Source organism: Trichomycterus rosablanca, chromosome 17 (assembly GCF_030014385.1).
Source record: "Trichomycterus rosablanca isolate fTriRos1 chromosome 17, fTriRos1.hap1, whole genome shotgun sequence".
Lineage (NCBI taxonomy): Eukaryota > Metazoa > Chordata > Actinopteri > Siluriformes > Trichomycteridae > Trichomycterus > Trichomycterus rosablanca.
The window spans coordinates 26,351,291-26,378,584 of record NC_086004.1 but is presented as its reverse complement, the minus strand read 5'-3'; the positions used below and the strand labels follow the sequence as shown (position 1 = coordinate 26,378,584).

The 27,294-nt window shown below is 39.1% G+C and overlaps 1 protein-coding gene across 11 annotated transcripts in view; it reads left to right on the top strand.

The window, feature by feature from the left end:
- Positions 1–27,294, top strand: part of nlgn1 (neuroligin 1) — a 258,250-nt gene that overhangs the window by 104,665 nt on the left and 126,291 nt on the right. For 3 of the 11 annotated variants that reach the window (XM_063012557.1, XM_063012560.1, XM_063012558.1), the window contains 2 exons: positions 5,332–5,391; positions 14,097–14,249. In XM_063012557.1, coding sequence (XP_062868627.1) covers positions 5,332–5,391; positions 14,097–14,249 — 213 coding nt within the window. Of the gene's footprint in view, positions 1–686; positions 701–5,331; positions 5,392–9,053; positions 9,072–14,096; positions 14,250–27,294 lie in introns of all 11 variants that reach the window. The other 8 variants (XM_063012565.1, XM_063012566.1, XM_063012563.1 and 5 more) reach the window with 7 other exon arrangements.

Here is a 27,294-nt window from a genome sequence, read left to right as displayed (position 1 = left end):
GCTGTGTCTGATCCACTCATACCAAAACAGGTAGACGTTTTTACTCCAACACAAAAGCCTGAGGTACTTGGATAACAGCTCTGTACAGCAGTGGTGAGCAGAAGAGCTCAAGATTTTAAACCTTAGGGTGGAACGGCTACAGCGATAGAACATCAAAACAAAACGAGACTAAACTGAGGGCACATCTCCATCTCAGTGTTGCTATCTTAGGGGGAAAGCCTAAAATTCTGTGAAGTACTGGCACTCTGGGTATGGTATTCCAGTGTATTTTCAAGGTGAAACTGAACCAAGCCCAAAAAAAAAAAAAATCAAAACATTGCCTGGTCTGATGAACCCAGTTTGTACTGCAGTATCCAGATGGTAGGTCAGAATTAGCTTAATCAGGATGAATCCATGGATCTATCCTGCTTTGTGCCAATGCTACAGGCTGCTGCTGGTGGTTTATTGGTACAGGAAATGTTTTCCTGGCACACACTAGTCCCCCTGATGCCAAACTACCCTGTTTCACAGCTTACCTAGAGTTGTTGCTGACCAATTGTGTCCCTCAGGTCAGTGTTACATCTGACATGTAATTAGGTGCAAATGTGACTACACATCTGTTAATATCAGCATTATGGTTTACAAAGTCATTTTAGTAGCTGTTGTAAATTTAGTAACTCTGATAAGTTAAAAGCACTGGCCACTAGTGGGCGGGTCAAGGGTAAAACCTACATTGTAGAGAAACCATGTAAACCTGGATTGTATCTCACTGGGTGCCTATACAGACAGACGTGATCGGCTGTGTCTGAGAAGTGGCGGTGGCCAAAGCAGGGTGGATTGGCACCCTGTTCGGGGTATTCCTGCCCTGTGCCCAATGTTTATTGCCAATAAAAATGATACAAGAACATTATAGTGCATGAATACATCTGATATCTGGTATTGGCGGCACGGTGGCTTAGTGGGTAGCACTGTCGCCTCACAGCAAGAAGGTCCTGGGTTCGATCCCCAGACAGGGTGGTCCGGGTCCTTTCTGTGCGGAGTTTTCATGTTCTCCCCGTGTCTGCATGGGTTTCCTCCGGGAGCTCCAGTTTCCTCCCACAGTCCAAAAACATGCAGTCAGGTTAATTGGAGACACTGAATTGCCCTGTAGTTGTGTGTGTGTGTGTGTGTGTGTGTCTGCCCTGCGATGGACTGACGTCCCGTCCAGGGTGTTGCTGTGTGCCTTGCGCCCATTGAAAAGCTGGGATAGGCTGGGATCAATCTTCCACTGACTGTATGGAGTTTTGCTTGATCTCGTTATGCCTGCTTCTCTTTATTTTCTCTCACTTCCTGTAACTATGCAAAAGGTGCATTGGTGACACTCTAAGTGTGTGTGTGTGTGTTTGTGTGTGTGTGTGTGTGTGTGTGTGTGTGTGTGTGTGTGTGTGTGTGTGAAATAGCGTAATGCCCACGTCCAGTGTGTATTCCATTCAGTGGGTGTTCTACCCACACTGCTCTGATTAGGCTGAATCACCACCTGACAGTAAATAGATAATAAAAGGGATTTCTGGATTATTATTTTCGACAGCTTTGAGTTACCTCATGTAGAAAGATTTTATAAATTTATAAAGCTCTTATGTCTGTTGGTGTTCATTAACTTGTTTTATGTGAAACACAGGTAAATTCTAAGCGCTCTATGGCTCTACCCTTTTACATCACATCACCCAGCATGGAGTTAGCCTTGGCATGATTCCTGAACCTCAGATAATAAAGCTAGCTTTCAAACCAATTATGTATAGATAAAGATCTCATTTTGTTCTAAGTTACAGGGGTGTGGAGGTCAGCAGGAAGGGATATTGGGGTCATTTTCATTAAAATTGGATTGGACATGTGTGAAAATCCTTATTTTACTCTTACCTGTTTCAGTAAAGTGGACTATTTATTTACTATGTATTTAAATTGATCGTCTGGCTGGATTTTGTGCTGACTGTTGTTAATAGGTTATCACTAATAGAGATAAATGAACAAAATGCAACATTTGTTTAGTTTCACTGTAATAAATCTATCATAAAGTATTGGGACACCACTTTTAACCATTGAAGTTATGTTTTAGCCACAATATGCAGACAAATATATGCTTCCAACATGACTGTGCTCCTGTGCATAAAGCAAGCTCTATAAAGACATGAAGAAAAGCTCGATGTCTAGGTCGAGTCCTGACAAAATTGGACATCCAGCCCTACAGAGGCACAGCAGAGATTCGAGATTGGAGCTGAGCGCCCTCTAGCTGGCCCAATTGGCTAATGCCCGCAGCAGACAAAATTGGGCGCCCAGCCCTCTAGCAGGCACAGCAGAGATTCGAGATTTGAATCCTGGATTATCCAGCTGCTCTCATGTGTTCTCCATCAGTCAAAAACACACTATTTTTGTTATGGATTGTGACCATAACAGACTCCACTCTTCTGTGAAGGGTGTCTGCATTCAGTAACAATATTGAACTACACATTCCCAAATGTTGAGGTCAGGACTCAATCATGGAGTACACAATCATGCTGGAACAGGAAGGTGCCCGATGCCCATCATTAGAAAGGGTCTAAATACAGTGTCCACATATAGTGGAAGTCCATTTTTACCCATCAGCTAGCTGATTGTTATGATATATCTGTTTATGTCTCACTTATGTCTGAAACATATTGGACCCGTGGAGGAAACCTGATATCTAGTAATGATTGTAGACCTGTGTTATAGATTGGCACTCATTCCAGGCTGTATCTATTATAACCATGGCCAGAATAAACCCTCCCTGGTCGACCCTCGGCCTCCACCTCCCATAAATAGACGTCCAAACGGTAACATTTTTATATATAAAAGCAGTTTCAGACAGAAGTTTGGTAGAATCCAGACAGGTTAAGCTCTTTGTCTGAGCCGAGCTGCTTTTTCAAACCATTACAGATAAAACTGTGGAATTTTCCAAAACAAACCCTCTCTGCCGTACAGATGTATGAAATATGGAGGTATAATTCAGTGCATTTATTTTCAGGGCAGGTATGTGGATTGTTGGATTATATTATTCTAACATCCTGATCTGAGTCATGTTTAGTTGTTTTTATGCATTCCTCTTTTCAGGGCACCGTGCAGGTCTTCAGGAGACCAACATTATGTGAATAACATTGATCTTGTACTCTTTCCTAACACCTGCTGTTGTTCCAGCACAGAGAAATGATGGAGAGATCTTGATGTGAACAAACACAGCTCTCATGTTGAAGAAACTTTGCTTCATCTAATGAAATGGACACAGAACAGTGCATGCACTTCACCTTCCTACGACTGTCTGTGCTGTTGTCTGAGAGAGAGTGAATGGATGGGTCAGGAGCAGTGCCTGAACCTGTGTGGTTTATAAACCATATTCAGAGCGGAGATAAAACATATCTATTAAGGATTTAATTCTAAAATTAAATGTACTACTTTATAAAATAAAAAAAAGAAGGTACATTGGTGCAGATGAACTGCAAGCATATATTTGCATATATATTTTAAATAATAATAATAATTTCACTGTGCATAAAAAAAACCCCTACATTTATTGTTTATAATAATAATCATCATAATAATAATCATAATAAAATTTACATTTTAAATAATAATAATAACTTTGTGGTGCATTAAAAAAAATAATGATGATAATAATAATAATAATACTTTCACTGTGCATTTAATACTACTACTACTTCTAATAATAACAATAATAATAATGATAATTTTATGGTGCATTAAAAATAAAAATAATAATTATAAGATTAATAATAAAATTTTTACTGTGTATTTAAATAATAATAATAATAATAATAATAATAATTTTACTGTGTATTTAAATAATAATAATAATAATTTATTGTTATTATTATTATTTATTTATTTATTTTTAACAGGAACTAATTACAGGAAATATTAGAAATAGTAAATCTGACATTATGTAAAAATATGCAGATCATCCAGTCATTTTGAAATAAAATGCAATCAGCATTATAATTGTGTATATTCTGTTGATCAGTTTTACTCATTTACATGATTATGTGCATCTTTTGTGATGGTTCTTATATTTAATTACAGCCTAGAAACAAACCAAAATAAAGACATTTAATAAACTTATGCTCAGGAAAACTGTAGCTGCACTCAGGTCATTTCCATAATGTGAGCACCAAGTATCTCAACTCTGAATATTTACTGTATGTCTTTCCCAGTGTATTTACTCACATATCTTTTGCACATCAGCAATCTGGATACAGTCCAGATAATCATTTCTATTTTTATTGTGTCAGTCGCATGTGCACAGCGTCCATGCATGATCTCAGCTGCCTTTAAACATGCTTTTCTATGTCTGTGAGTCTGTCTGTACGTGTGTGTGTGTGTGTGTGTGTGTGTGTGTGTGTGTGTGTGTGATCGTACCTGGGTGTTCATATAAGTGAGTGTGAATGATGAAATGAATTAGTTAATGATGAATGCTAGTCTGCTGCAGCCCATCTGTGTGACTCTGTTACAGACTGCAAAGTGAACGCTGAGTCTGTTCCCACTAAAAACTCTGTCCATATGTTCGGAGTCGTTCCCCGGACGCGCCGCTTTTATTTTACCTCTTTATAGCCTTTCACTGAAATGAAAATCTTTAATTGGACGCTCCTGTTTAACATTTGCCTTCTTTTTAAATCGACTTCTAAAAATAGACGGTCTAAAATCAGCCATGTGAAGAAACGTGGTTCATGAGGTCCAGTCAGCGGCGCATATTCATTAGTCCTGATTGCTGGGATGTTTTCATACCGGCAATCAATTCTGGTCTAATAAAAGGTAAATGGATGTAATCAGGAACACTGCTCCGCTCACCGATTTAAACAGATTTTATGCTCAGCTTCCACTCTTGCTAAATAATAAAATAAAGCAGAGGTTTGATTTTTGGCTGCGGTTGCTAATTGAAAATGTGTTTCTAAATATTAACTACAATGTAATTCTTGTTTAATGCCCCTTCATATCTCGGAGCGATTTTCTGCCCAAACATTAAAGCAGTAAACAAACTAAATGACACGAAACCTTTTTATAACGGGGTTCTAATTTCCAGTAAATCACACGTTTTTTCTTTATAAAACTTTCTTTTATTGACTGTAGCTTTTGACTTTTGCATTGTAATCAACAACAACAACACAATGTTTGAACATTTGATTGCTTGGATCTTCAATACTTCTTTTTGGCTTTGTAATGTCTCATTTAAAACATATAAATATATTAATATATCAATGCAAGCTGATGTTTTACTGAGGCACTTTTTTAAGGCTTGTGTGCTCTTTTATTCTCTGTTTCCTCCATCTTCTTCGTTCTTGATCCTAGGTCCTCTAACAAAGAAACAGAATGATGATTTAGGTGATAATGACGGTGCAGAGGATGAAGGTATTTTTTGATGCCAACCTGATTTGCATGACAAGGAACCTTCCAATTTTTTCTTCATTTTTTTGCTTACATTTCTTGTCCTTTTTTGAACGTGGGTTCTTTTTCTTCCTAGTGTTTTTGCTGGATGTGTTTTGTCTTTTTTGCTTGATGTTCTAAGAGTATGTCACATGTCTCCCGTCATTTCAGACATGTAATTGTTAACCTTCCATAGGTTTTTTGCTTGAAATTCCTTTTTTTAATTTTTCTTTTCATTTTTACATGTTGCATTTCACCTAAACAAAACAACAAATCAAACTAAAACAGACTAAAAGTGAACTAATATTTCTAATACTAGCTGTTGACACATTTTTGTGCATGAAAACTAAAGTAGAAAATCTAAATACATTTTATAATATTTAATAAAATCTAAAAGCTAGGAGGCTGGTTTTTAAAGGTTAGGTCATTTCCTATGCAACATTGTATGTTCCTGGAATCTAAAAAACGCCTACTGGGTACATATACATTTACATTTTTGGCATTTAGCAGACGCTTTTATCCAAAGCGACTTACAGTACTGTCACAGTATGTATTGTCTAAGCAATTGGAGGTTAAGAGCCTTGCTCAAGGGCCCAACAGTGGCAACCTGTCAGGTGGGGCTTGAACCAGCGACTTTTAGATTACTAGTCAAGTACCTTAACCACTAGGCTACAACTGCTGTACATTAATTGCTTTACAATAATTCAAAACACTGAATCATCATACTTATATCATGTATATTTAGGCCACAACCATTGCTATTATTTGTATAATACATATTATAATATATTATTATTATATAATATATATAATTCAATATGACTGTTCTCCAGTGCACAAAACATGAACCATTAAGACGGGGTTTGGCATAAGATCTCCAACGGCCTGGTCAGAGCACTGATCTAAACCCCACTGAACGGCTTTGAGATGAATTGGGATGTTAGATTGTGAACCCTGTCTTCCCATTTAGCATCTTTACCTGATCCTACAAATACTCCTTTTGCTAAAAATGTAAAGCGTCAGTGGGGGCACAAAGTTCTCCTTCTCCTTCTTATACTTTTGTATTGCAGTGTCCAGCAAGTTAATGGTTAGATGTCCACATACTTTTTGTCGTACAGTATATTTGCTCTGCTTATGAAGTATTTCATAAGCAAATGCATTTAATAGCAAAGAAGTATGTTAATGATAGACCTCAAACCTAACCCAGGCTGTGGCTGGTATAATTAACTGAACGTAGCACCAGTTAGATCCAGTGAAACCCAGGAAAGACCTCGTTTGCTTTGATCTGGGACATCATAAGAGTGCAGAGCCACAAATATACAGTATGAATCCTGCTCAGCATCGCCAATTAACTCTGTCAAAAATTCACAGCACACAGAATAATCTGCTTAAGCCTCTTAGACAATATGCCCGGCCGAGCAGAGTCCCAGAACATAGTGGGATATATCCACAGTACAGTGGCTGTGCTCACTGTATAAAACAAAAGCCACAGAAAAAAGGAATTCAGGATGACGTTGTATCATCAGTCTTACCTTTCACTTGTTTCTTAACAGTATGGCTTCAGTTTGAGGACATCTTTGAACCTTGGCCATGGGTTGTCAATAAAATCGGGGGTTTAGGAAAAGTGTTGTAGGGGTTTCAAGTTTATTTGTAAACTGTAAAGTAAGTGTAGGTCTTGTACAGCGGGGTTATTCAAACCAAAAATAATAATAATAATAATAATCAAAAAACTAATTTCAACAGGCACAAAAACACAAGATGAACTTGTACACGAACACCCCCTTGTGAAGGCTTTAAATTTAATCCTGTAAACCACAGTGGGACCAGATTGCCACCATTTTTTATCAATTAAATATATTTTGTATATTGGGATTTGTTTTGATGCATCATTTGTGTTGCCTGGGTCACGTTAAAATCATGGACAACATGTGGGTTGCTTAAAAAAAAGTGTGAAAAACCCTGTACTACAGTAAAGCATTTTAGTGAGTTTCTGCAAGGGCAGTTGTAAACTAGTGGTTAAGGTACTGAACTAGTAATCAAAGAGTTGCTGGCCAGGTTGCCACTGTTGGGTCCTTGTCACTTTTAATAAAAGCGTCTGGTAAATGCAAGTAAAAAATGCCAATCGTTTCCCCAGTGAGTCTCCTGTCAAGGCTTTCCACAAGATTTTAGGGAATTAATTAAAAGAGCATTCGTGAGGTCAGGTACCGCTGTTGGACAGAAAGTTTGGCTTATACTTAACTTTTTAATTCACAATACACCTCAAGGGTGTTCAGTGGAGTTAAGGTCAGGACTCTATGCAAGCCACTGGAGTCTCTTCTTATTAAATATACACTGGTAAGCTTGTTTAGGGAATAAAGGTCTGATGGGGATTCACCTTCATGCCGCTGCGACAGCGACTTCTGCTGTTTGGTTGAGGCACCAGCTTAAGCGGTAGAGAAATACGTAGTTTTTGACATAGCATAGCTTTTTTTGGCTCTGGTTGTTACACATATGGGACAGAGTTAGTGAATTAGGAGTAAAAGAGGCAAATGCAACAAAAACATAATAGCCACATACAGTATATACAGTATAAGCTCCGATGAACATCAGTCATGAGTCAAACCGTCTCAGGATGAAGTGTATCAGACCACAAGGCTTTTCACAACAACCGGATCAGGATAAAATTGCCTCAGAAAAAAAGACATTATCAGGTTAAACAACCTTGGATAAAAGGGGCATCAGGTGAAACCGCCTGTGACAGAAAGGCATCAGGCAAAATGTCTGTAGAATAAAAAGCATCAGACAAAATGGACATGGTCAATAAAGATTCAGGGGGAACGAACAGTAAGGGTCGAAAGGGCATCCTGGAACATGAGAACAGTCAAAAATACCTTATGTAAAAGAACCGCAAAGTAGATCAGGTACAGTTGTGTTTGGTTTTATTTTTACTAATAAAAGAGTAAACAGGGCCGTTCAGGGGCGCAGCGGTAAAAACACACGCTGAGACACCAGACCTGGGATCTCGAGTAAATCGTATCGAGTCTCAGCTCTGCCTGCCAGCTGGGCTGAGCGGCCACATGAACAACGATTGGCCTGTTGTTCGGATAGGGGTGGGATACTAAAGCCATAACTAATGCAATTACGACCTCTGCTGGCTGATTGATGCCGCCTGAACAGAGATGAGAAAAGAGTGCTGTCAGGGTGTGTCTCTCCATACACAGTGCTGATCCACATTGCACTCGTCAAAGTGTAGGTGACAAAATGCATACGGCTGCTGCACACGTGTCCGAGGGGGTGTGGGTTAGCTTCGTTCTCCTCAGTCAGAGTGGGGATTGGCATTGGTGGAGAGAAAGTGTGATGCAATCAGGCAATTGGACGCGCTAAAAGGGAGAGAAAGGGGAGAAAATGCATAAACAAAATATAAAAGAGTAAACAGTGGTAGATTAGTAGTTGACTGGATTATTAACTGAAAGGTTGTGGGATCTAATCCAGGCTCTGCCATGCAGCTACTGTTAGGCCTTTGAGCAAGCCTCGTAACCCTCTCGGCTCCAGGCGTGCCTTACAATGTCTGACCCTGAGGTCTGACCCCAGTCTCCAAAGAAGTTGGAGCCCTAGATTATTAGTATCAGGATTAACATGATTATAAACTCCAGAAAGGTCAGTGTCAGCTGTAAAACCAGAGACAGGTCTTGTTTCCCTGATTCCTCAGAAGCCCTAATCGGAGAAAAAGTGGGAATACACCGACCAGGCCTAACATTATGACCACTGACAGGTGAAGTGAATAACACTGATTATCTCTTCATCATGGCAGCTGTTAGTGGGGGGGATATATTAGGCAGCAAGTGAACATTCTATCCTCAAAGTTGATGTTTGAAGCAGGAAAAATGGGTGAGCTTGAGGATTTGAGCGAGTTTGACGAGGGTCAAATTGTGATGGCTAAATGACTGGGTCAGAGCATGTGCAAAACTGCAGCTCTTGTGGGGTGTTCCCGGTCTGCAGTGGTCAGTATCTATCAAAAGTGGTCCAGGGAAGGAACAGTGGTAAACCGGCGACAGGGTCATGGGTGGCTAAGGCTTATTGATGCACGTGGGGAGTGAAGGCTGGCCCGTGTGGTCCGATCCAACAGACGAGCTACTGTAGCTCAAATTGCTTGCAAGTTAATGCTGGTTCTGAGTTGCAGGGCTGTTTTGGCAGCAAATGGGGGATCAACACAGTATTAGGAAAGTGGTCATAATGTTATGCCTAATCGGTGTAATTCCCAGCATCGCTGTGATAACACCCCAGTGGTTGCTGTTAATGTTGCTGCTGTGAGGAAGAAAAACTCAAGCTTTAATATCTGCACATTTGCTGGAAAGCTGCCAGCTGTCTACACTTTTGATTGGACTTCCTGTGTTAGAACATCGCTCACTTCGCTCCTTCGTGACCCTGCGAGGTGGAAGACGTCAAACACCATGCGAGAACGGAGGCCGCCCAGACCGAGCCTGTATAAATCAATTAAAAGCATATTTGCTGGCGCTGAAGTAACCTTTTGATCATCTAAAGAAATTCAGCAAGTTGGCATTACATGAATTACAAAGATCAAAGGACTTCTAATGTTTCTCGTCTCTTTTAATGGACAAAGCAAGAAGAACAAATGCTTCTTTTGATATTAATGCATCACGTAAATGAAACCACAGTGAACATGTGTTGGATTTTTTATAATACAGAAAAGAATCATTTTTAATTTGATGAGAAGAAGATGCATGCAGATTTTTAGACCGAGCGGAGATGATGAAACATCTGAGAGACGTTTCTCAGTCCGTACATTAAACTTGTTTTTAAAACTCTGGTCAGTCATGTGTTGTTCAAAGCCTTTTTTTCTAGGAAAATGAAAACCAGAATTGATTTCTGAAGCATCACTATCTGTCATTATCTTCAGCCGGACTTCACTGTACCCACCGTGCCAGTTTATGTACTTTGTGGATCCAACAGCTCCGGAAAGATTCAATTAATTCATCAAAGCACGTGGAAGATATGAGGACAGGGATAAATGAGAGAGAGACCCAAGTATAATTGCTGTTGCCTTTTCCTTTGACTGATCATACAAATTAGTCCACAGAGTTAAAGTCAAAAGGTTACATACACTTCTGAGAAAAAAATAAACTTCTTTAAAACAGTAGTCTGCTGCAGACCGGTGGGTCCGTGGGTCATTTATTTCCAGGCCGCACAGAAAGAATAAATAATTAAAGATCGCTGTGAGAGCAATTAAATTTCCAAAACTCTTCGAGTGTTATTGTCTCCAGTCACCACTAGGTGGGAGCAGCGTCTCATTGCAGCGTAAAAAGCTCAGGATTCACACTGATTTTTCATTCTACAATTACTCTATATTAAATCCTTCCGCCCCCGCCGGTCCGTGAAATTATATCTTATATAAAACCAATTCATGGTGCAAAAAAGTTTGGGGACTGCTCCTTTAAACAACTATACATTAATATACATTGTATAATATCATCTTGATTGTGGGTAGTACTGTCAGCTCATGGCAAAAAGGGCTCAGGTTCGATTCCCCAGTCGAGCAGCCAGGGTCTTTTCTGTGTGGAGTTTGCATGTTCTCTCTGTGTCTGTGTGGGTTTCCTTCTGGTGCTCCAGTTTCCTTCCACTAGTCCAAGACATGCAGTCAGGCCAATTGGAGCTACTAAAAATTGTCCTTTGTGTGTGTGCCCTGTGATGGACTGGCGAACCCACTGCGACCCTGACCAGGATAAAGCAATGTTTAAACAGATGCATGAATGAATAAATAATCTTGACTGTGTACAGCTGGTAACTTCTCTGTGCACATATAAATAGGGTTCATTTAAATTGAGCAGTGAGTTCTTGCCAAGGTCGAAAAAATAAACCCAGTCAAGCTTTACATTACCACAAATTAATTAAAATAAAGCTCTACTAGGTGGCACAGTGGTAAAAATACACACACCACACAGCACACCAGAGCTGGGATTTCGAATACATCATATCGAATCTCAGCTCTGCCATCCGGCTAGGCTGGGCGGCCATATAAACAATGTTTGGCTTTTGTTCATCCAGGGACCTCATAACCGATGCAATTATGACCTCTGCTGGCTGATTGATGGCGTCTGCACAGAGTAGAGAAATAATGTGTTGATCAGGGTGTGGCTCTCAGTGCACAAAGCTGATCAGCATATGAACTCATCTCGTGCAGTTGAAAAGATGCAGTCGGCTACTGCATACGTCTCGGAGGGGGCGTGTGTCAGTTCGCTCTCCTCAATCGGGGCTGGTCAGCACCAGTAGAGAGGAAGCGTAACGCAATTGGGTAAAAATTGTACGTGCTAAAAATCGGGAGATTTAAATAAATAAAAATTAAATAAATAAAGTTCTACTACCAGAGTTTTTCTTGCAAAGCTACACATGCTGAGCAGTGACTGTTGCTGAAATAAAAGAATCCAGAAGTTAGAAGAACTCCTGCGTACCTCAGTGCACTAAAGTCTATACAAAAATACACACGAGCACAATAATCGATTGCAATAAGGCCGTACACACGATTCACTTCATTCTGCTACAAATGCAGCTCCGCAAAGACAAGCAGGATAAAAATAAGAAACATCCAAATGAGGAAAAATGAAAGAGTGAATTGGGACTTGACGTCCTTCCTCTCCAGGTCTGTGAAAAACATTTAGAAAATAATTGCTTTTTTCATTTGTTCTTCACGTGTTATAAGATCCCTCAGAGGAGTGTCGCTCAACTCCAAACTTCAGTCTTCAACTTACAGGATGAAAAATATCTGAGACGTCTTTTATTAAATCGTTCTGATTTTGTCTTAGGGTGGCGCGGTGGCTCGGTGGGTAGCACTGTCGCCTCACAGCAAGAAGGTCCTGGGTTCGATCCCCAGGTGGGGCAGTCCGGGTCCTTTCTATGCAGAGTTTGCATGTTCTCCCCGTGTCTGTGTGGGTTTCCTCCGGGAGCTCCGGATTCCTCCCACAGTCCAAAAACATGCAGTCAGGATAATTGGAGACACTGAATTTCCCTATAGGTGAATGGGTGTGTGTGTGTGTGTCTGCCCTGCAATGGACTGGTGCCCCATCCAGGGTGTTCCTTGCACCCATTGAAAAGCTGGGACAGGCTCCAGCACCCCCACGCGACCCTTATCGGATAAGCGCTTAAGAAAGTGAGTGAGTGATTTTGTCCTATTTGTGAACTGGAATTATTCTGGTTTCACCTCCCTTATGGACTGGGATCATTCTGGTTTCACCTTCTTATGGGCTGGAATGATACTGTAATCATTCTGGTTTTAATTCCCTTATGGACTGGAATTATACTGGAATCATTCTGGTCTCACCACCCTTATGGACTGGAATCATACTGGAATCATTCTGGTTTCACCTTGCCTTATGTACTGGAATAATTCTGGTTTTATCTCCCTTATGGACTGGAATCATTCTGGTTTTTATTCCCTTATGTACTGGAATCATTTTGGTTTCAACCTCTTATGGACTGGAATCATTCTGGATTCACCTCCCTTATGGACTGGAATCATTCTGGTTTCAACCTCTTATGGACTGGAATCATTCTGGTTTCAACCTCTTATGGACTGGAATCATACTGGAATCATTCTGGTTTTAATTACCTTTTGGACTGGAATCATTCTGGTTTCACCTCCCTTATGGACTGGAATTATCCTGGTTTCACCTCCCTCATGGACTGGAATCATATTGGAATCATTCTGGTTTCACCTTCTTTATGGACTGGAATCATTCTGGTTTCACCTCCCTCATGGACTGGAATCATACTGGAATCATTCTGGTTTCACCTCCCTTATGGACTGGAATCATTCTGGTTTCACCTCCCTCGTGGACTGGAATCATACTGGAATCATTCTGGTTTCACCTTCTTTATGGACTGGAATCATTCTGGTTTCACCTCCCTCGTGGACTGGAATCATACTGGAATCATTCTGGTTTCACCTTCTTTATGGACTGGAATCATTCTGGTTTCACCTCCCTCGTGGACTGGAATCATACTGGAATCATTCTGGTTTCACCTCCCTTATGGACTGGAATCATTCTGGTTTCACCTTCCTTATGGATTGGAATCATACTGGAATTATTCTGGTTATGTCTTTCTGGTAGATAATTCTTTTCTCATGGACTGTAATAATTCTGGGGTTGCCTCTTGTAAACTGGAATAGTTCTGGTTTTATCTCAATTCTAGACTGGAATAATTTCTACAACATGAAACCATGTCCAAAGCAGATTACTGTACAAATCTCAGCCAGTGTGTTAATGTTTATCTTCTAGATGCAGATTTTAAAAAAGCTAAGAATTTGATGTGAAGTTTTAATAGCACTTGGTTTAAAAATAAACTTATTAAAGTCAGTCAAATAAGATAAAGTCAATATTTAGTAATGATTCATATGTATAAACTCATAAACTGTGCTTAATTCAGAAATGAAATTGTGCATTTCAATTAGCTGCTACTGATTTGGCTTTAAATATTGAATAAAATCAGTTAAAAAATGATTTTCCCAAATCTCATAACCATGTTGCTTAGGAAATCAGACATCTAATATTAGACAACGTGTTCTTATTGCAGGCCTTATACACTAAATCCAATGTGTCAAAGCCAATTAGAGCTAAATCAGATCCAGCCTCAGTTTTAACTTTATCTTTGGCTTCTATTTCTAATTTGTCTTCATTATTCTCTCCTCTTTATTCCAGACATACGTGAGAGTGGAAGTCCGAAGCCCGTGATGGTGTTTATCCATGGTGGATCTTATATGGAAGGAACCGGAAACATGTTTGACGGCAGTATTTTGGCGAGTTATGGCAACGTGATTGTCATAACCCTGAACTACCGGCTCGGCGTGCTGGGTAAGTGCTTCTTCTATGTTATTGCATGCTGTACCTGCAGATGGACACCTCAGAAAAATCATTTGTGGTTGGTTGTATTTCATGGCTTTGATTTGTTGTTCAGCTTACTAAATACTTGAGTAAAAGGAATGATTTTGTTTTCTTGTGAAACTAGAGATACTGGACTAGCTACTGAGCTTGAGCCTTTGTTATTAATTTTTTTTTTTTTTAGGTAGACTGGGACATGAAATTGTAATTCAGGTGACAATTGTAAGCATTGTGAAGCAAAGCAATGTGCATCATTAAGATTTCTTTTCTATTTTTTGACAAATGCCAGTAACTGGATCCTGTAAATCTAACAAACCAATGGTAAGGAATGAGTGTCTGAAGTAATCCCACAGCTTCATCTGCAATCAAATACCTGCTTTGAGTTCCTGTTCTTTTAAAAGTCTTAAACTGGTAGCATCAACATTTTGTTCAGCAACACATGTATCGTAATTTAGCTCCGAGTAAAACCAGCTGTAGCATCAGAAAAACAAAGCTCACTGCAATAACGAAGAATGTTTAATAGTCGCTACCTCAGGCAAAGCCAAATATTCTGATAGAAAGTCACAACATCTGCTGTGTGCACATCAGTTACCTGGATGCTTAGGGGGGAAACAGCGTCCTGCCTCCAGCTTATTTTTATTCATTCATGAGCTCGGATTTCTCCCAGAATAGGAAAACACCTCATTTTATTTTTGTGGTCGTGATGTTTTGGGGCATTGTTGTTTTGAGAAGATTTTCTAGCACCTGGAATAAGTGGCCAGATAAGATAAAGTTTAATAATGTAACACGAAGGGATGCGTTCTTTCCATTCCAGTCTGGAGTGAATTATAATTGGTGTTTAAGGTGGCCTGTGACACTTACACTATATGCTGAAGTATTTGGGCAACTGAGCATGAGTTTGTTCCAAAGCTATGAGCTTTTATACTGAATTGCTTCCATTTTCCTTATTTTGCAGTATTATTATTATTGTTGTTGTAGACTGATGGAGCGAGTGCGGCCAATGATAAATCACTGATAAATAAATACGAAATGAGAACAGATTGCTTGGACTTGGGAGCTTGAAAAGTACGTGCGATGTAACACCTGCTCTGATAATCCAAGAAATGTTCAGGCTTTTCAATTCCTCTCACAACACCTGATGGTGGCATATTGAGCAAAATGGCTTATTTGTTCTAGAATGGAAAAATTGCCAACAGAAAGTAAACACGTGCTACACGGCTTTATAAATATATTCTGCTTCATGCAGATTACCTGCATAAAGTTCACAATTACAAGGTTACCAGGTTTTTCCTGTGTAGAGTTACCTTGAGGTGAGTTTGTTAGTTACTTAACACACTACTTCATGTCACTGGGGTTGTTAGCAAGGTCTGTAACCCTCAATTGCTTGAATTGTATTCAGTCGTAATTGCAGCTTTGGATAAAAGTGTCTGATAGATACAGTAAATGTAAACGCTGGTATACAGACAGTATACAGACATTTCTATTCAGGTATGTGCTATTCGAGCATGTAAATCTGTTTTCTAAACAGCGCCTTGTGCTTATTGACATTACCTGCATTCAGTTCACATTTCTGAGGCTTTTCTTGTGGCATTGACTTCTGTCTGTCTCTCTTACACCTGACCTTAAAAAATACATAAATAAATAAAAGTTTATATTATTACTGAAGGTTGTAACACTTAGGAATTGGACTTAACAATCCAAGAAACCTTTCAAAACCTTTACTAATACCATTCAACGTTTAAATTACTGTCTAGGATGTGTTTGTTTGCAGGATCAATGTCTTTTGTAATAAACAATAATGTAATTGCATTTTTTCTATAATAATTATGCATTATAATTATTTCTATGCTCATTCTTGTCTTGTGTATCAAAATAAACACCCCAGATCCATGCGCCCATTAGGATTTTTTGCTCTTGATATCTTTCTTTATGTCTTTTTTTCTCTTCTTAAAGGATAAGTTATTGTTTTCCAGTTTTTGAAATTTAAAACTAGAGTTCTCCTGTCGTTTTGAAAGTTGACAGTGATCATGATTAAAAAACAAGAAAATTGTCCTTGTAATTGACTTATGCTCAGGAAACAAGAGAAAAACACTCACAATAAGGCTTTATACTATATAATTGATTTATGTATGTTTGGGCTTCAGAGGTAACAAAACAGATGGCGGATTTGATTAGCTTTAGCTTAAAACATTTAGCTTCCTTTGTTTATTTGTTCAAGAACTATGAACAAAACCCAGTTTCTGGAAAAATTGGGACGTTTTGCTGAATGCAATATATGCAAGAATCTGTGATTTGTTTGTTCTCTTGAACCTTTATTTAACTGAGAGAAGTGAAGCTAAGATTTTTATTGTTTTTACTGACCAGCTTAATTGTATTTTGTAAATGTAAGCAAATTTAGAATTTGATGTCTGCAAAACATCAGCATATTTACACCGTGTTGCATCACCTTTCTTATTAATTACACTTTTAATAGTTTGGGAACTGAAGATATAAATTATTATGCAGTTTTGCTAGTGGAATGTTTGCCCATTCTTTGCCCATTCTTGCTTGATATTTAACTGGCGTGTGCGTGTCACTATAACACCAGTATATACCTCCTTCACACATAAGTATGTCACCCATGCTGCGGGCACCGATGCACCCCATACCATGACTGATGTTGGCGTTTGCACTTTAGGCTGATAACAGTTTTATTTACTTTACTTGCAAAGACCGGATATAAAAAGAAAAGGAAATAGGATTCACCAAAGGCTCAGACCATGTAAGAGTGTGGTTGTTATAATGTGTAGTGATGGTTTTGGTAGAGGGCAAATGAAAGTCTTTAACCAGGGAGACAGTGGATCTTGGGATCCTTTAATTCCTGGTCCCACCCTTCTCACCAACACGCTGTTAGAGTTCATTTTATTGGGTTATGCTGCAGTTATTAGCTGTTTATGATTACATTTGGTGAACCTTGGCAAACTATTGGTTAGTTTTGCTGGCCTTGTTGATGCTAACTTGTTTGTACTACCTGACAAATTGAATTTAAAGTTGTCAAATGTATAAATGAATGAATGAATGAATGAATGAATAAAGCGAGCTGGAGTACCTGGTAAAAACCATTTAAATGTGGAAACTTGATTTGGTTTGCAGTAAAAAAGCAGAATTTGGGGACATGTTGAAAACCAAGGTAGATAATTAGCAAACCACCATGTACAGAACCTTCCGGCTGTGTATTCTGATTTTAAAGTGGTTACTCTACTAAACTGGAAACAATTCTGTCTAAACAACAAAATCAAACCCAAAGACTCTTATCTCTGTAGAATCTAACAATCATAGTCATCTGTCCATGGCATTCCCTGCATTTCTGATCGGGCGTGCTGGAACAACTGCCACTGCCCCTGTGGTTTTATTTACTGAATCAGGAGCCCAGCTGGGAAACTGCAGCTGAAGCAGTGTTTCACGTGTACCTCCGGTGATTTACAGCCGCGAGTCTGCAGGAGTTATCTCGGAGCTGGAGGCTTCCTGTCAGGATGGCCACCCTTATTCTTGGCCCAATGCTGCATCCATTTTGCTTTCTGACAGCAGCTGCTGGGAGTGGATACATAGGGGGCATCAACAGATGGAAGTCGCCACATTGAGGCATCCGTCTTTGCCATGGAACCAGGCTTTATGTCTGCCCTTCTTCTGGGTACCTTGTGTAAAACCAACCAGTTATGGATGATCTAAGGGCTTAGTGGGATTTACGGTGATGTTGGGCGTATATTTAACACTGTTTAAATGGATTCTACAAGATGCCAAAGCAAGTGGGGGTCAAGAGGGATTCGTGATATAAGAGGGTACACGTTTATAGATTTGCATATTTTTTTCTCTATTCTTTTTTTTCTCCTTCTCAAGAGCCTGGGATCTACTGCCTTTCTTGACTGAATTAGTTTTACACCAATTATTCTGCTTAAAGATTCTGAATGCTGGTCAACTTTCTTAGGATTTTGTCATTCCACATAAAGTCAGAGGTCACCACTAAGCACTTTACCCAAAGTGCTTTATGACTAGAGCCTTAACGATGTCCCAGTAAAAAACAAGCTCCCAGTATATTTATTTACCCTACCACAGGTTCTGTTAAAGATCTAAGGTTTCAGTCATCTGTATTCTGTCATTTCTAGATGCTGATTTAATAAGGAAGTATCAAATTCCTACTTTTTAGGAACTGTAACTTGCACAAAGCTTCAGTGTCAAAAACCATAGCTGCAACATTTTTTTCATGATAGGCTTCCTGGATTTTAAAGGATCGGCATGACCTTGTGACTTTTTAAAGGTCAATGACACCTACCGTGAGGAACAGTACACTGCGGCTGGTTAGCACTTACATTGCCATTCCTTTTTAGACACATAACAGTGAAGATGAAGGTACAATGACTCCTGCAAAGTGATCTAGAATGCTGTATAAAACATGGTCCAGGCTACAAGGTCGGCTACAGTTTTGAGGCAGAGTTTCTTAGGGTTGCAATATCTGTTTCTCATCCTATCGTCCTTGTCTAGTCGTCAGAGGTAAATAAAATAAACATGTGATACTTTTAGAAACTTTCAGTGCTTACGTCCATGCAACCTTTCTTTTAGAGTCATTTGGACAGTGAGATTATACACAGACAAAGAAGAGAGGGTGATAAATTCCACTTTTGTTTAATTGACTGAAATACCATTACTTGTTGTGGGTCTTTTAACTTGGGCCACTTTTTGGAGGTCAGTGTAACCTCCTGTCTGGAACAAGATGCTCACTGCTGTGGCTGGTCACTTATTAGCTGGTCAGCACCTGCCTTTTGCCAGATGGCGGTGAGGATAAAGTGGCTACAAGTTTGCTTTGCAGAGATTCGCTCATATGTGTGTAAAACGAACATGGCCAAGAATGTTAACATGAAATTAAGGAATGGATGGATGGACAGACGGATGGACGGACGGAAGGACGGACGGACGGATGGACAGATAGATAGACAGATGGACGGACAGACAGACAGATAGATAGAAAGGTGGATGGATGGATGGACAGATAGATGGACGGATCCACAGACGTATAGACGGATGGATGGCTAGACGGACGGACAGACAGATAGATGGGTGGATGGATGGATAGAGAGATAGATAGATACCATTTGTTGTGGCGACAGAAACACCAGGAATAAATGAATGAATTAACCAAAATATTTATATATATATATATATTAGAGATGGGACGATCGATCGGCTACGAATCGGCGATCGGCCGATATTTCCTAAAAGTAGCCGATCCGATCGTGTGATATATAAAGACCATGTTAAGTTAACAGCTCAGTGGATTGATCCAGACTTTGAGCTACGAAGCACCAACCATCACATCACCATTCATCAACAATCGTACAGAAACCACAGTGAAAGCTCTTCATGACCTAAAATAACATCATTAACGTTGTGCATCATACATACGATGTAATTTTGCTGATTGAAATATTTACTTTAAAAAGATAATTCAACCCGGTCACATCTGAGTCGATTCTATCAGCACGTTATATAAACTCCTGGTTCACTTTGGTAAATCGTAAGCGGTTCTTACTTGTGATGTAGATGAGAACAGAAAACGTTACAGAGCCAATCAGAGGCAAAAGTTTATTCATTACCAAATTCGTTAGTTCAGGATCATCTGCTGAACTTTTAGAAAACTTTTAGCTCCTTAGACGGAACGAGTCTGACTCGGTTACAGATCTGTGGTAATAGCAGTTTAATTAAGCTTTTTAATGTAAGAGAGTCACACAAAATGTTCTGTAGTAGCTGGTGTTTATTTAAAACCACGACATTTAATTAATAACAGTAAACACGGAGAGATAACTGAGAAGAGAAACTTACGCTTCACATAAAAACGAATCAACTCATGAATCAATGAATCACTTATAGCGATACTGTGAACAAAGCGTCTCTTCTAAAGGCACAAACACACACACACACAAACACACACACACGCGCGCGCTGCTCCGGTTTATCTTTACTGTGAGGCTCTTTTTAAGTTTATTTACTGCTAATCCCCCCCCCCTTGATCGGAATCGGCTATCGGCCGATGTCCCTGAAAGGAGATCGGAGATCGGAATCGGTGCCAAAAACCCCGATCGGTCCATCTCTAATATATATATAAAATTGCCTGTTAGTTTAAAAAAACCTTTGTTACTGTTTATGAATATTGTTTATATTCATAAATACAAAGTCAAATAACATGAAAATAAACATAATGACATTAAATTTAAATGTACATATGCAGTGGAAATATATTAAAGTCATCAGTCTGTGATGGAGTCTCTGAGTCTGAATTTGCAGGGGAGGGACTGGGGCTGATTTGCATCTTGAAATTGTAGCCCATCATTTTGCATCCCTCTGAATTCAATTACATGAATCATCATTAATAGGAACGTTTAATCATTGATATTAATCACTCCAATTATAACTAATTTGCCCTTCCTCAAATAGAATAGAGAAGTGGCGTCATGGTGGAAGGATTTTATCATCTGTCTTCATTGTTTATTTCTCTTCTCTGTCCCAGTTTAATCTCTCCCTCATTTCCTTCTTTCCTTTCTTTTCACTCACTCACAGATACACGGCCACTGTTATTTATTTCGTTCTCTGTGAAAGCGATAGTGACTCGTGCTTGTCCACGCTCTGCAGTGATGTGGTTACATTGGCATGTGTGTGCTATATGGTTCTAAAGAGGTTACCCACCATAACCATCAATACTGCAGCCTGTGGTCCATGAACAAATGGGCTTAAAAGATTTACACCCTGTATATGCAGGTCGCTCATGTGTTCCACATGCTGGCTGTCAATGCTGGACAACTGCAAAGTAATGAATCCTGTTTAGGGATCCTGACTGTAGCTTGTCTGCTGTATTGCTTGGTTGTTGTTGGTAGTGGGTAGTGGTATTATTGTTGGTAGTGGGTAGTGGTATTATTGTTGGTAGTGGGTGTTGTGAATTGAGAAGTGTTAATCCCAATGGCTAGGATGTTTTGGCTACCCCCCTAGCATTAACCAACCATGTCCATGAAGACGCTTGATGGGCCAATAGTGCTCCCAAAACTCAGAGGTAGTGGGTTTGCGTATTTTACTGCTGTGCCACCAAGCACCTAGACATCAACTGAGGCATAAGTAAGTGAGTGAGTGAGTGAGTAAACATGATAGACAGACATGATTGGCTATGACTGAGGGAGAGAGGAAAGGATGGCCCAACAGGCACTGAGGAAGGAACTTGTCAGTGCACTCTTACTGCCGATCCCAAGCCTGGATGAACAAAAGAAGGGTTGCACTAGGATGGGCACTCAGTGTAAAAATTGTGCCAATTTACACCTCAGAATTAAAAAAATATATATATACTGTAGTTTTAATTTGGGTATGCAGCCACCCTTAATAATAATTTACCCAGCTGGATTTTAAAACAACTGGATTTTGATAATATTGTCAATTCTGATTGTTGATAATTGATAATTTATCTAGAATAGGGTAGGGGTGACTCATATACAATACAATGGGACAAATATCCCCAAATGTTTGTTATTTAAATCCAATAATTACAATTCTGTTTAAATAAATGATTTGTTTTTGTGGTTTAGTTATTCTTTTGTTCTTTGTTGAGCACATTGTTCTACTTTCTGAATGCGTTAGGTGTATTTAGCATCCACGGTGGTGCAGTGATGAATATGGATAGCACTGTTACTGATGCTGCAGGCCGGCTGTGTGTTTCCAGCAGCCCACATACAGTGAGAGATCTTGGCAGCTGTAGCTGTTTAAACGGAAGCACCGTTCCAACCTACAGTCCAGTCAATTAGCAATATGTAGAGCACATTGTTTTGCTGCTATTATACAGTCGCGTTGCCTAATATGTCGTTCGCCGTGTGCCGAGACCATTTGCGATGTGTTCCATGTTGGATTGTAATATGCCACTGCTCGAATCGCTTCCATTTCTCTGTACGCACGAGTGCAGGAAATGGTTTCATTGGTCATTTAGAGATGTATTGAGAAATAAAATGTACTGAGAAATGCAAGCAGCAATGTTTGGTAATAATAACCTGCAATGTGCTGAAGAAAACTGGCTCAATGAAAACCAGTGATGATCAAATGCTTGATTTTTTTTCCCTTTGACTGGTAGATGTTCCTTTTTTTTCAGCAATGTTGTGGAATAAGATCCAAGAGGTAAGACGCAACAGCAAAAATGAGTTAAATAATCTCATCTAGAAGTAAGGGCATAAAAAATAGAACTAAATAATCTCACCAAGAAGTAACAGTATAAAAATAGCATTATATAATATCATCAAGAAGTAACAGTATAAAAAATATAATTATATAATGTAATCTAGAAAAAACAGTATAAAAATAGAATTATATAATATCATCAAGAAGTAACAGTATAAAAAATATAATTATATAATGTAATCTAGAAAAAACAGTATAAAAATAGAATTATATAATGTAATCTAGTATTAGTAAGTATAGTAAGTATATTTATTAGTAAGTATAAAAATGGAATTAAATAATCTCATCTAGAAGTAACAGTATAAAATGGAATTAAATAATTTAATCTAGAAGTAACAGTATGAAATGGAATTAAATAATTGAATCTAGAAGTAACAGTATAAAAAATGGAATTAAATCATCTCATCTAGAAGTAACAGTATAAAAATGGAATTAAATAATCTCATCTAGAAGTAACAGTATAAAAATGGAATTAAATCATCTCATCTAGAAGTAACAGTATAAAAATGGAATTAAATCATCTCATCTTGAAGTAACAGTATAAAAATGGAATTAAATCATCTCATCTTGAAGTAACAGTATAAAAATGGAATTAAATCATCTCATCTAGAAGTAACAGTATAAAAATGGAATTAAATTATCTCATCTTGAAGTAACAGTATAAAAATGGAATTAAATCATCTCATCTTGAAGTAACAGTATAAAAATAGAATTAAATCATCTCATCTACAAGTAACAGTGTAAAAAATAAGGAATAAATAATCTCATCGATGCTATTGGCTGGTCAGATGCCTGCATGGACGCGATTGGCTAATGCCTGGAAGGACGGTCGGGGGTGGGAGATTCCATTTCTCATTTTTGGCTTTGAAAATTCATTTACAATTCTGTAAGATTATGGGCACGAGACGCGTGGGTGGCACAGCAATAAATTATGCAAGAGCACTACTGCTGGGATCCAGGGTTTGAATCCCCAGCAGTGCTGGTTGGGCCTCTACATACAGACCTGATTGGCTATGTCTGTGTGGGGAGTGGTGGTCTGGTAATTTGGGTACTTCTGTAGGGCCGTGATTCACACAGCTTTTACACATTTTAAATGCCATGCTGTATTAATCACGGTAATCTCATTACATGAAACTTTATCGTATGTCTACACTTTGTCATGAGGCAAATCCAGCACACACACAGCTGCCAGGCACGCTGGCATTTATCCATGTGAGGCGTCACTGATTTACCTAAATCGCAGGGTTTAGGCTCCAGATTTACTCCACTTTGCTGTGTTTATCAGTGTTCGGTCATGCTGGCATCATGATGCGTTCTGTCAGGGTGCAGTAGGTCAGCTCCTCCTCTGTGGAAAATCAGACTGGCAGCAGGTTTGATGAGGAAAAACCCACAAGGCATCATGGTTCCCTCTCCTAATACTACCGGTGGTGGAGCTGCCCGAACACAAAACTGACTAGATCACATGTGGTCGAGTGCACAGTGTAACTGAGGAGAAGTGATGTAATACACGGTACAGCTCCTGACCATTGATCAATCAGCAGTACCTGGACAATCAGCAACACCATGAAGTTTTTTTTTTGTCTGGTTTGGCTTTTCAAAGTATTTCAAAGTGTGTCTGTGAGAATTTGTATCTGTTTATATAAAGGAGCAATTGTGAGGGCAGACTGATTTTGGAAGAGAAATCAGGGTTCCAGGATGGAGTTGAGGTCAGGGTACTTTGCCGGCCAGTGTAGTCCCTCCGCACAAGTTGATTTTATATGTCTGTGATAAATGGGTGTGGCCGAAACACCTGAATTTAATAATATGATGTGGTGTCCACTTGTTTTTAGCAATCGAGTGTACATAACTCACATAATTAGCCACTCTTTATCACTCATTAATTGCTATTATGATTATTATTAGGGCAGTTGTAGCGCAGTGGTTAAGGTACTGGAATAGTAATCAAAAGGTTCATGGTTTAAGCCCCACCACTGCCAGGTTGCCACTGTTGGGCCCTTAAGCAAGGCCCTTAACCCTCAAATGCTCAGACAGTGTAATGCACTGGTTTATGCATCCTAGAGGCTAGGTACCTATAGGACAATTCAGTGTCTCCAATTAGACTGGCTGCATGTTTTTGGACTGTGGAAGGAAACCAGAGCACCCACACGGACACGGGGAGAACATGCAAACTCCGGGGATCGAACCCAGGACCTTCTTGCTGTGAGGCGACAGTGCTACGCACTTAGCCACCGTGCCGCCCTTTTTGCTTGTGTCATATGAATCCAACAAACTAAAATGACAGTCGAACCGTGTGCAGACACAGAGGTGGTGGGGTGTCGACAGGGGACATGATGTACCCATGCACTTTTGCCCCCCCCCCCCCCCCCTTCTTTTTTTGGTTTCTGATTTTTAAAATACAATTTGAATGTAACACTGAAAGATTGTTTTCATTAGTATCTGACAATAACTGGGATATTTAAACAGATGACTGGGTTTCAATTTCACCCTCTTGTAAGAACGGGAATTTCAGGCCCTCGCAGGAGAGAAAAGTCTGAGAATAAAGAACGTTGCAGCTTTATTCGTGAGATTTATGTGAGTCCGACTCGGCGCTGTGTCAGGCTTTATTGTGAATAAAGAACACGTAGATACAAAAAGAATTCCAGCGTTAGCTTTATTATAGGAAATATCTATCATTCTTTCAGACTGAAATTGATGGTATTTCATATATTTCAGAAGCGCTGATGGTATTAAATTGGAAAATATTATGGCACAGAGTCATGGTTTTATTTCCATTTTCTACCACCACTTTATTCTGGGGTTAACGTGGGTTGCGGTGGGTCCAGTTTCCCTTGGGAAAAAAACAGACACAGGGCAGGAATACAACCTAAACAGGGTGCCAGTCCATCACTGGGCTTCAGCGACCTCCACATCAAGCCCCATCACACCCCAGACATAGCTTATAGCCCATTATGTCTGTGTGGGAGCCCGGACATTTGATAGCACCAGCTGAGATTCAAACCTGTTTCCCAGCGGTCATGAGCAAGGGTAATGGCCCGCTCCGCCACCCGAGCACCTGGCACAGGATTTTTACACAGATTTTATTTTTACCTTATTTATTTCTGTATATTGACCTATGTTTATTCACTATACGGCCAAAAGTATTTGGACATCTGACCATGAGCGTGTTGGACATCCCAGTTCAAAATCAAATGGTATTAAAATAAAGTGACCTCAAAGGGATCATTTCAGCTAGAAGAACAGCTGCTCTTCTGAGAAGAGTCTCTTTTCTTACAAGACTTTGAAGTATGGCTGTAGGAATTTGTGCCCATTCAGTCAAATACATCAAAATCAAACTAAGACCAAATAATAAACCATCACTTAAAATGTCTAAATCCTATGACAAATAGCTAAATAAAATAATAACTAAATAAATACAGAACTAAGTAATAAATAATTAAATAAATAAAATAATAACTAAATAAATACAGAAATAAAGTAATAGCCAAATAAATACAGAATTAAATAAATAAATAATTAAATAAATAAAATAATAACTAAATAAATACAGAAATAAAATAATAACCAAATAAACACAGAATTAAACAAATTATTAAATAAATAAATAACTAATAATTAATTAACTAATTAATTAAATAAATAAATAAATAAATACATAAATAAATAAATTGAACATAAAATATAAGGCTAAAAGTAAATGGACCATGAGCTTGTTGAACATTCTATTTTAAAACCATGGGCTTTTAAAAAGAACTTGCTCTATTCTTTGCAGCTATAAAATTTTCCCAAAGTTTAACTTACATTTACGGCATTTAGCAGACGATTTTTATCCAAAGTGACTTACAGTACTGTAACAGTATACTGTCTAAGCAATTGAGGGTTAAGGGTCTTGCTCAAGGGCCCAACAGTGACAACCTGGCAGTGGTGGGGCTTAAACCAGGGACCTTTGATTACTGGTCCAGTACCTTAACCACTAGGCTACAACTAATCCTACAGAGAAAAACATTAAGGAAAGTCCAGATGCTGGATTGTAGTAATTACGTGGCTACATGAGATGTGATTGTTGATGACATGAAGCATGGAGGATGAGGAAGTGATGGATGAAGAGTGAATTAGAAGCATGACTTCACTGTCATTCTTCACATCAGCTAATCAGCACTATTCTTTCTCTGCCCTCCTCGATCTGGCTCTGAGAAAGCAATCCCACGATAGATGTGCCTCAATTACAACCAAACAGAGCACATTTCACACTCCTTCATTCGCCGATGACGCGGCGCGTGATAAACGTCGTATTCCTTCATTAATAAGCAGATGTGGCTCTAATTAGTGCTTCTTTGTGCATGACTAACGGCGGGGATCGTTAGTCAAGACCAATATTAAGAGGTCTATCCAATTTACAAACTCCCACCATATTAACAGAATGCCAGCGTTGAGTGGTCATTTATCAAGCGCTGAGTAATACACGTGAGAAAAATATATATGAATAAAATAACCTCCTCTTTTGTTGGCTGATTGATGGCACGTGATTTTCAGTGCGCTATACAGATCTCCATATAAACCCTATAAGGACAAAAGTATTGGGACACCACTCTAATTTCTGAATGCATGTGTTTCAGCCACAACAGGTCCTAACAGGTGTAATAAATCAGTTATATAAAGGAAATGTTATGCTTCACACTTTGCAGCAACAGTTTAGGTAAGGTCCTCTCCTGTTCGAGCAGGGCTTTGCCCCTGCACAGAAAGCAAGCTTTATAAAGACAGTCCTGACTAGTGATCGACCGAT